The sequence below is a fragment of the Crinia signifera genome, chromosome 1, assembly GCF_055691185.1.
Source record: "Crinia signifera chromosome 1, ASM5569118v1, whole genome shotgun sequence".
NCBI lineage: Eukaryota > Metazoa > Chordata > Amphibia > Anura > Myobatrachidae > Crinia > Crinia signifera.
Window position 1 is genome coordinate 261,257,158 of NC_139217.1, and position 10,253 is coordinate 261,267,410.

The following is a 10,253-nucleotide window of genomic DNA, read 5'->3' on the forward strand; positions in this document are numbered from 1 at the left end:
GAATTGTTTCGTCTCAGAATGCAGATATGTCAGGTACATTGTTGTGTGGTGGGGGAAGCCAGACGGTAGTATTGTATCTGCACCAGTTCACTAGTGTGGAGAACTTTTTTTTTTTTTTTTTTTTTTTTTTTTTTTTTTTTTAAGCAAGCCACTGAGGGCTATGAGAGCAGGAGGTGGTATCTCCAGCTTTCTGGTTAGGGAGGCAAATCCCGGAATGGCAGGATTTGGGCTAAATGCCAGCATTTGAAATATCAAAATTACATATTTGATATATGGGGGGAAAAACTTTTATTTATTTTTTTGAACATCAGTAACATCACAATTTTTCTATCTATCAGTTACCCAGTTCTTTATAAATTTCCATAGATATTTAGCTTTTAAGAGAAACAGGAAGTTTGGGGAAAAGATACTTTGTATAATGTTTTTTTTTTTCCTTGGTTTTTTTTTTTTTTGAGTGATTGCTTTGGTTTAATTTTATTATGATTGTTCTATTGTATTAACAGTCTTTATTTTGTCAGGAGGAAAAGGAAAAACGTCGTCTGGAGCAGCTAGAGAGGAAGAAGGAAAGCCAACGCTTACTAGAAGAGGAGGCTGCCAGGATTAAGAGTAAACAGGCAAAAGCTGCTGCACCTGTGAAGGTGACAAGGGCTCAGATAGAAGAAACGCTGAACAAAGAGGAAGAAGAGAAAGGTTAGCATAGGATAATGTAGTGAGAGCACATCTGTCCTATCTTGCCATTCAAAGTCCTAAAGCTAACTAGCCAACTTTTTTTCTTAGTGCCTGTTGACAAACCCAAGACACACCTAGATATGCCATTGGAAGAAAATTTAAACCGTCGCATGTTGGAAGAAGGGGAGATTGAAGCACGTTCTGTAGAAGATGCCATTGCTGCACTAAGGTTGGTAGAATGATTTCTTTACACATATTTTGTGTGTTAAATGTCCAGCAAGCCATCTACAATTAGTCCATAATTATAAATCTGTCTATTGACATCTATGCACACTTGCCCCAGCGGCAAGCTTTTTTAAATCTGTGTCCATATAGCCTGTACAGATATGATTGTGACAAGTAATAAAAAAATTAAAGGTACGGCGCCCGTTGGGTCCCATCGCATACCATAACTTAAGGTATGCGATGGGACCCGACAGACCCGATTTTCGGGTTTTAAAGACCTTCCCATACAATTAAAAAATCGGTCGCATCGCATGCCATCACAATGGCATGCGATGCAACCGACCCGATCTTACATTGTACCCAATGTTAAATGCCCCCCAGACCCGATTTTTAATTGTACACCAACCCTGATGGGTAATTACTATGTCAAATGGCCCCCCATTGTTAACGCCACACCACGATCAACGCCAACCCGAAGCGTGGCGTGTCCTCTGACCTTTTCATACCCCCACTATCCACGCCGGCATGGAGGTGATTTCATATAGTGTGGCGAGCCACAGAGCCCGAACCGTGGCGAGAACAGCTCGCCACACTATATAAAATCAACTCCATTCCGACGTGGATAGTTGGGGGTATGAAGAGGTCGGAGGACGCGTACCACCGCCCCTTGCGGGCTTGCTGCGCTCGCCATGCTTCGGGTTGGCATTGATCGTGGTGTGGCGTTAACAATGGGGGGCCATTTGACATAGTAATTACCCATCAGGGTGGGTATACAATTAAAAACCGGGTCTGGTGGGGCATTTAACATTATAATCAGCCATCATGGTCGGATCGGCCTGATTTTTTTTTTTTCCTGACCCAATGAAAAAACAATAGAAATCGGTGGCACCGTGCTAGGAAACAAGTACCAAATTAAAAGTTCTGTCAATGTGGTCTAGTTTTACAGTCGAAAGATGTGATCACATCAACAATCATCTTCTTACTAAATAATACTGATTAGTTTATTTTTATTTAATTATTATGAGGCTTGTTAAAAAGTACAGATGTACAGTATTGCATGTATCATAATAGAGAAAATTCATGGTAATGTAAATCTTGTATGAATAGAACTGCATGTAGTTTCTTTTGTTAAATGAACAAGGAAAGACATATGATGTAATGGCTAATAAAACATATAGATAGATAGATAGATAGATAGATATATGTATATATGTATATGCCATAAACCTCCATCACTTGTTTGGCTGCTGTTGTTGTTATTATTATTATTATTATTATTATTTTATTTATAAGGCGCCACAAGTGTTTCGCAGCGCCGTACAAAGGAACAATACAGGGAGACAAAGCTTGGCATAACATTGAATAAATAACAAGAATACAGTACAAATAAAGAGCGCACAGTTCAATACACATTACAGCTTGGATATAAGTAGTGAGGACTCAATCAACACACAACTAAAGGCTAGATGCCAATGATGGAGATGAGTATGCGGACAAAGATGGTCACTGAGTGTTGGAGTATAGAAGAGCTGTGAGTGACATGTGAAGAGAAGAGAGCTTTGACAACAGGAGGGAAGAGGGCCCTACTCGGAGGAGCTTACAATCTAGTAGGAAGGGGAGACTGACAGATTACAAGAGGTGCAAGCAAGTGGGTGGTGGTTAGATAGCAGGATGTAAACCGGCAAGGGGTCGGAGAACCATCTGGTTTATGCAGTGGAAGGGTATGCTTTGATGAATAGGTGAGTTTTCAGTGCCCGTTTGAAGCTTTGCAAGGTCGGGGAGAGTCTAATGGAGCGAGAAAGGGCAGTCACCCTACCGGCTGACTAAAATTTTGACGCTAACCCGTCTATATAGAACTTTAGTCAGCCGGCAGGGTGACTAAACTTCTATATAGACGGGTTACTGCGTCTACATTTTAATCACCCTTTTACTTATTAAAAAAAAAACCGATGTGGGGTCCCACCCCCCCACGGCTGCAACCAGCACCAGGCTGAAGAGCCGGGGCTGGTATTAAAAAATCAGGAAACCAACCAGATAGGGCTTCGCTGATTTTTTTAAAACCAGCCCCAGGCTCCAGATCCGGGACTGGTTCCCAAAATACGGGGGACAATGACTAGGGGTCCCCTGTATTTTAAGAACCAGCCCCAGGCCAAACCAGCCAGCAGGGTAATGCCATAGCCGGGGGGAGACTTTTTATACAAGTCCTCGCGGCCAAAGCATTCAGCCCTCTGACCGGTCAGCCTGGCCAGGGGTCCTGGGGGAGTGTGGACCCCCCCAATTAAGGGGTCCCCCCCCTCCAGGACTTACCTGACCAGGCTGAACCCTGGTGCTGTCCTCTATGCCCCTGGGCGGTGGGCATCGAGCTGATTTCAGTGTAAAAAATAGATGAATAAACTATTGTTTTAAACTGTGTAACTATGAGTCCCAGCAAGCCTACCCTGCCAGCTGGGACTTGGAGAACCACAAGTCCCAGCCTGCAGGGCATTAAAGGGCCCGCTGGGTCTTGTAGTTCCACAGTAAAAAAAAAATAGTTAAATAATTACACACTGACACATTAGAAAAATAAAATGAATGATTTCTGGCCAATCAGGAGCCGAAAGTCGGCTCCTGATTGGCCAGAAATCATTTTGAGCAGAGACGCAGAGGAAAAAGGATCTCTGCGTCTCTAGTATACAGCGGAGGCAGAGCAGGTACCACAGCAGCCAGGAGCAGTGCTACTTGAACAGAAGATGCCGAGGTGGTCGCCAGAGGAGCAGGTGAGTAGGATTTCCTTCCACAGGTACCCCTTTGGATTACTACGGATCCAGGACCCCGGACTCTTCAGCCCTGGAGCCCCGGAACCAAGCCACCGGACCGGACCCAGGGACCTACCTACGGGATCAAGATAGGTAAGTATCACTGTGCTTGTGTAATGTATTTGTTAAACTTTTATTTTTCTAATGTGTCAGTGTGTATTTAACAATTTTTTATTCTGTGGAACTACAAGTGCTAGCGGGCCCTTTAATGCCCCGCATGCTGGGACTTGTGGTTCTCCAAGTCCCAGCATGCGGGGGAGGCTTGCTGGGACTCCTAGTTCCACAGGAAAAGACAATAGGTTTTTCATCTATTTTTTACACTGAATCAGCCCGGTGGCCACCGGGGACACCACCAGGCTTCAGCCTGGTCAGGTAAGTCCTGGAGGAGGGGGACCCCTTTATTGGGGGGGGTCCCCAGTACCCCTGGCCAGGCTGACCGGTCAGAGGGCTGAATGCTTTGGCCTTTTTTTGGCCTGGTTTTAAAAAATCAGCGAAGCCCTATTTGTCGGGTTTCCTGTTTTTTTTTTTTTTTTTTTTTTTTAATACCAGCCCCAGCTCTTTCAGCCTGGTGCTGGTTACAGCTGTGGGGGAACCCTTTGCTGTTTTGTTTTTTTAATAGGTAAAAGGGTGACTGCTTTAATTATGCCCTAACCCAGCCCATTATGATAATTTTGGTCACATGTGACGTGTCAATAGTCCAAATCGAGACAGTGTGTAGGGTGGTACAATCTTTTTCTTGCGACTGTTTGGACGGGAGTACATCAGACGTCGCAAGTAAAATTGTACAGTTGTGTACGCGCGTGTCGGCTGTTGTTTGTGGACGGTCCGACGGGAGTACGGTCGGCCGAACGGTTGCAAAAAATAAGGATTGTATAGATGTACCCAGCTTTAGACTTCAGTCTAATGCTCACAGCAACTATGCTTTTAAAGGTGAGACAATTACCAACACACCTGTTGCAAATCAGATAGGGAAATGGTTGACACAAGCTATGACTAGTAAAATATATAATTTTTATAAAGTCATTTTATTCAGGCCGTTACACAACAAACATTTCCTTTATTTTGTCAACTTGTTTGAGATTAACTGTGTCTATTTTACGATTACTTAATTAAAATGATAGATTTTGCTAGATAAAGAGTGCCCCAGCGCATGAGCTGTGTATACACGGGGGCGATAGGGGCTGAAATCGCTGGATATATGGTCGCAGGCGACCATATTGCCAGTGATGGGAGTGTGCCCCGGCGATAAATCCCCGGGTGCGCGCTCCCGATTTCAGCCCTGTTCTAATCGTTGGTCGCAGGAGCTTGCTCCTGCGACCAGCTGATTACCTCTGCTGCACCGCCGGCAGAGGTTCCTTCTCATCAGTGACCATCTCTGGTCGCTGATGAAAAGGAGAAACTGAGCAATATATTGCTCAGCCATATATTGATAGCAATATATCTCCCCCGTGTGTACGGGGCTTTAGTCTAATTTTTCTTGATACACTTCACGTAAATTCGGCCTCTTGAGTGCACCACCAATGTACTTCTACTAACCGTGAGTGGTGCAGTATATTTATGTTGGTTCTCCTATCATGTTATCATATTCTTGACAAATACTGTGCGGCAACAACACCTCTCTGCCCAACAAGCTACGATAAATAAGTTAAAACAGGGTGCCCTATGGTTTGTGATCACATTGTTAAAATCAAAATCACAGGACCTTAAATGGGAAGTGTCCCTTACGGACTTGGTTATATATATATATATATCTAGCAGCAATGCTATTTAAATGGTTTTAAAAGATCCACATCTTGTTGGTTTTTTATGCATTTATGTGTGCACACTGAAATTTATCGATTTTATGGTACCGTGTTGGTAATAAACTATTATATAGTACAGTACATTCTGAATTTCATTCATCCCTGTCAGCCTAATTCTATATTATATTAGCACAGATATTGCATTTAACATTTGTGTTCGGTTTCAGAGATGAGATCTTTATTTATATATTTACTTATTTACAGTTTCTTATATAGCGCAGCATATTCCGTTGTATGCTTTCACATGCATATTTTATATCTGTAGCTCAATTACGTAGCTTGTTATCCCTTGGAGTGCCAAGTGAATTTGGTGTGACATTTGCTGAGCAAACCTTTTTAGTCATAATATTGAATCACCTTTATAATGTTCACCTTTATATTGGAAATATATAAATTGAAAAATATGTAAAAAAGATTATAACAAATGTGAGAGATGCTGGCATTTTTTGACCATCTTAGAGATGCTGGCATTTTTAGCAGATATTTTAGCACCAATTTTTTTTTTTCTTAACACTTAAATAGTGCCTCAATATTTTGGAGTGATTTATATAATGCTTCCCTCATTTATTGCTCATAGTTAAAATGTTTTATTCCCAGATGCTAATAAAACAAAAGTTGACATGGATACCGTTGGAATTCAAATGATTTCCTTTGCAATATTTATTAATACTTCGGGGTAAATTTACTAAGATGGGATATTTATTGAAGATGGGTTGTTGTCCACCGCAACCAATCAGATTCTACTTCTTATTTAGCGCCTTCTAGAAGATAATAGACTCTGGTTGCTATGGGCAACATTCCACCTGCAATAGATCTCCCATATTCGTAAACTTACCCCCTAGTGAGAAGGAAGCACTTTCTCCCATATGATATTCAATTACTGTTTCTCCATGAATGTCATTGAGTATAATGTTGATTATTATGCCTGTAATAGGCATACAGACTTTTAGCTTTCTGTAAACTCCTTTTTTTATCTTTCTGCCCAAAGTGTCAGCAAGGAGCTTGACCGCCACCCTGAGCGACGAGTAAAAGCTGCCTTTACAGCATTTGAGGAATTAAATATGCCACGTCTGAAGCAAGAGAATCCGAATATGAGGCTGTCCCAGCTCAAGCAACTTTTAAAGAAGGAATGGATGAAGTCTCCTGAGAATCCCATGAACCAGCGACATGCCACCTACAATGCTCCCTAACCAGATGCTGCTTGGACTTATGGCGCTTTCACCCTTCTTCATACCACTCCAGAGATGGAAGACAATAACTGGACACACCTCTCATGGAAGCCGGAGTATGTGTAGGACATGTAGATTGTACAATGAATTCGGGACTATTATTTTTCTCTTTTTTGGGGGCGGGGGGGGGGATCACCAATATCTGTTAATGTTAACATAACGCACTTTGAGAAAGAAGCTTTTAAAAAGAAAAAAGTGAGTGCCAAGCGGATGATCACGAAATATGGAATATTAATTATTGTTGATGGGATTTTGAAATGGGCAAAATATATTTTTTTTCATACCAAGTTACCTTTGGTATTGAATATGGCAAAAATGTACAAAGCTGTTATGCAAAGAAAGCATGGCAAAGTGATCTGACAGGCAGAGTTACAGAACTGATTTTTCAATAAATATGGTCAAAACACTTATTAGCACAGCTATGACCATTGCTGTATAGAAATAACTAATCTCATTCCATCTGACTAAGCATAGAAGTACTTTTTATATTCTGCCCTATATTTACCATGTGCAAGCCTCGGCAGAGGCCGGTAGCCCCAAGATGATGTGTCCAGTACAGCACTTCTCGTCAAGTCAGTATAGAATTCTGGGGTAGATTTATTAAGCTCGGTGAAGTGATAAAGTGTCTGTTTTTTTTATCGCCGGCCAATCAGCTCCTACCTGTCATTTTTCAAACCAAGCCTGTAACTTCACAGTTAGGAGCTGATTGGCTGGTGATAAAAACCAGACACTTTATCACTTCACCGAGCTTAATAAATCTGCCCCTCTGTTCTTTCATTTCCTTTTTTAGTCATTATCAACTGTCTGTGTTTTCCATTAGAAATAACTGAGGACTGTTGATGAATGATTTCTTATTTGTCAGATTTATTTACGGTGCCTAGGACAATTAACTGTACCTAAAGCCCTGTCTGGTACGGACAGCATAACTTTTCTATACAGCATAAGCCCCCTCTACACTTGCAGCTTATCATATGTATATGCAATAGAAGGCTGTGCTGAGGTGGAACACAAGAAATGAGATCAGGTCAGAAACCACATATGGCAGTGAGTATGGTGTGTTCATGAAGACTACCTCACAACACCAGGCTTATTTGCTAGATACAAAGAACAGTCAGGTGTTTCACATACATTGACCTGTATAATCAGAATTGCGGAGGGGTTGGGGTTGTGATGTTAGCGTGCCATTAAATTGGATATAAACTCCACCATATGTGTTTTGTTTGATGCTCTGCTTTCCCCTGACCTCAGTGATCTTCTTGACAATGCTTTCACTTCTGAAATGGTTACCTGCTTTAGATAAATTACCTTCCTTCCTGCTCCTCTGTTCACACGGACCTAGTTGCCGATTGTTCCCTATTCACTACTCTCTTCCAAGTTCTCATGGTTCTGTGCTTTATCTGAAAGGAATAATGCCACAGCTGATTACATTTCAGGATTAGGTGCTTTTGTAGGTACCTCAGCAATGGTGTGTGGTTCAGGTGTTCATGGCCATTATCTGTTCTCTCTGTATGTCTCACATATGTTTACGCAGCACTTGTCTTATCCTAAAAAAAATGTGTGCTTGCGGAACGATTGTATAAAAGTGCAGACAACAAAGAGGAACTTTTTGTCAACTCCCCTAGTCCCTTAAATTGAACCAATTCAGTGCGTTGTAGGACACCCTTAAGACAAGAAACTGCTAGAGAAGAGGATTGGACAAGCTGTAATACTATACTATGAGGTGCAGCGAAAATGTACTACTCCAAAACCTAATCTGGTATTAGCAATTCACAGATTACTTTTTCAAAGTTGGATAATTACAAAAGTTTAAGATTTGTGCCATACAGTATTTGACATTGTAGATAAATTTGTCTGCAACAAATATATCTTTAAATATAGTTTTCACGACTGTGTACTCAAAATGTATTTGCACTTATGTTATAAATAATAGTTGGTCATTTTGTTGACACTTTCAAGGGTTCTTTTTTAAGCAAAAATTGATTTAAATGTTTTAATTCAAAACTTCCATTTTCCATATTATAAAGGGAAAAATTAACTATAAAATTGTTTTCTTAATACTGCTCATATTATATAATAGATAATCTGCAGACCTGCTAACCCATAATCCTATATAATAAGAGCCCAATGCGGTTTGTCACCTCTATGGGGGAATTCAAGTGTTTATGCTCAAGTTTGCATTCGACAGAGCAGTTCAAGTGTTACTCCATTTGGCCGCACACAATCTCCGCTGCTCACGTTACAGTTTATGCATTTCCCGCATTTTGATGGGGGGGTAACAATATGCATATAAAATGCTCATGCTGCATTGCAAATTGTTTTCATGCAATGCCTTACTGTATCTCCCAGTGGAGAACATCAACAAGTAGGTATTCATGAAAGAATCACCCTTTGACAGAGGTTTATCCACGTTAAGGCAGTTCCTAAACCTAGAGTCGCTCTTTCCTCTTCTTATGCATATGAAGATAGTGACATTCAGACATAGTAAATTGAGTATCGCACCTGCCTTTGTCCTCATTAATCTTGTCTAACATTTCTAGTGGGAAAATCAGGAATAGTATGTGCATTTGTCATTCAACTGGGTGTGGTCAATACACAGTGGGGGCATGAAAACTGTTACAATAATTATTAAAACTGCCAGCACCTCAGCATGTTGCCTATGTAGAAGTTACAGGGTACTTGCAATGATAAGCATCTCTCTGCTGTGTAACTTACCTAGCAGGATGATACAATAGCTACATCTGGTTTAAAAAACCCCACAGTGCCAATGGTTCGGGTTACTGGAACAGCACTGCATCACATGTATAGCTTTGCAAATAAGACTGGGCTCCAGATAAGGCTGATGGACATCATGATGGCATTTACAACTAAATCAGATAAGGCCATTGCACGTTACACTAGATGCCAGCTATTTCTCAATATATATTGTTGATTCACATAAAAATGGCTGCAGATGAGCAGTGAATGGGAGAACCAATAAGAACTCGCAGGTCTCCATTAACAGCAGTGTCTCAGGAAACCATGGATTGAGTAGCCTCCAATTATGAGTGAATGACTCCTTAGGTAGGCTAATGTGTTTTACTCTGCCTAGGGGTGTAGGTTGAAATGCCTGGATGATTCTATAACTCTTCTAGTGTATTTGTCACAGGCTTCAACATTGATGGGCTTGCGTGGGTTTCCTCCCACAATCTAAAAATATACTGGTAGGTTAATTGGCTCCCAACAAAAATTGACCCTAGAATGTCTGTGTGTATATGTGGTAGGGAACATAGGGGCAGATGTATTAAGCCTGGGGAAGAGATAAACCAAGTCCCAACTGTCATTTTGAAACACCGTTCATTGGCTGGTGCTTTATCTCCTTTTACCTTATCTCCAGTTTATCTCTTCTGCAGGCTTAATACGTCTGCCCCACTGATTGTAATCTCCACTGGGGCAGGGACTGAGATGAATACACAGATATTCCCTGTAAAGATCTGTGGAATATGTGTACGCTATATAAATAACTGGTAATAAATTAATATTCTCATGTTATTTTA

General features: G+C 41.1%; 1 protein-coding gene across 3 annotated transcripts in view; it reads left to right on the forward strand.

The window, feature by feature from the left end:
- Nucleotides 1-8,664, forward strand: part of CCDC124 (coiled-coil domain containing 124) — a 30,654-nt gene extending 21,990 nt beyond the window's left edge. For all 3 annotated transcript variants that reach the window (XM_083181810.1, XM_083181803.1, XM_083181795.1), the window contains exons 3-5: nt 519-690; nt 778-898; nt 6,480-8,664. In XM_083181810.1, the coding sequence (XP_083037936.1) occupies nt 519-690; nt 778-898; nt 6,480-6,681 (495 nt within the window). In that variant the 3' untranslated portion in view covers nt 6,682-8,664. The remainder of the gene's footprint in view (nt 1-518; nt 691-777; nt 899-6,479) is intronic.
- The last annotated feature ends 1,589 nt before the right edge of the window (nt 8,665-10,253 follow it).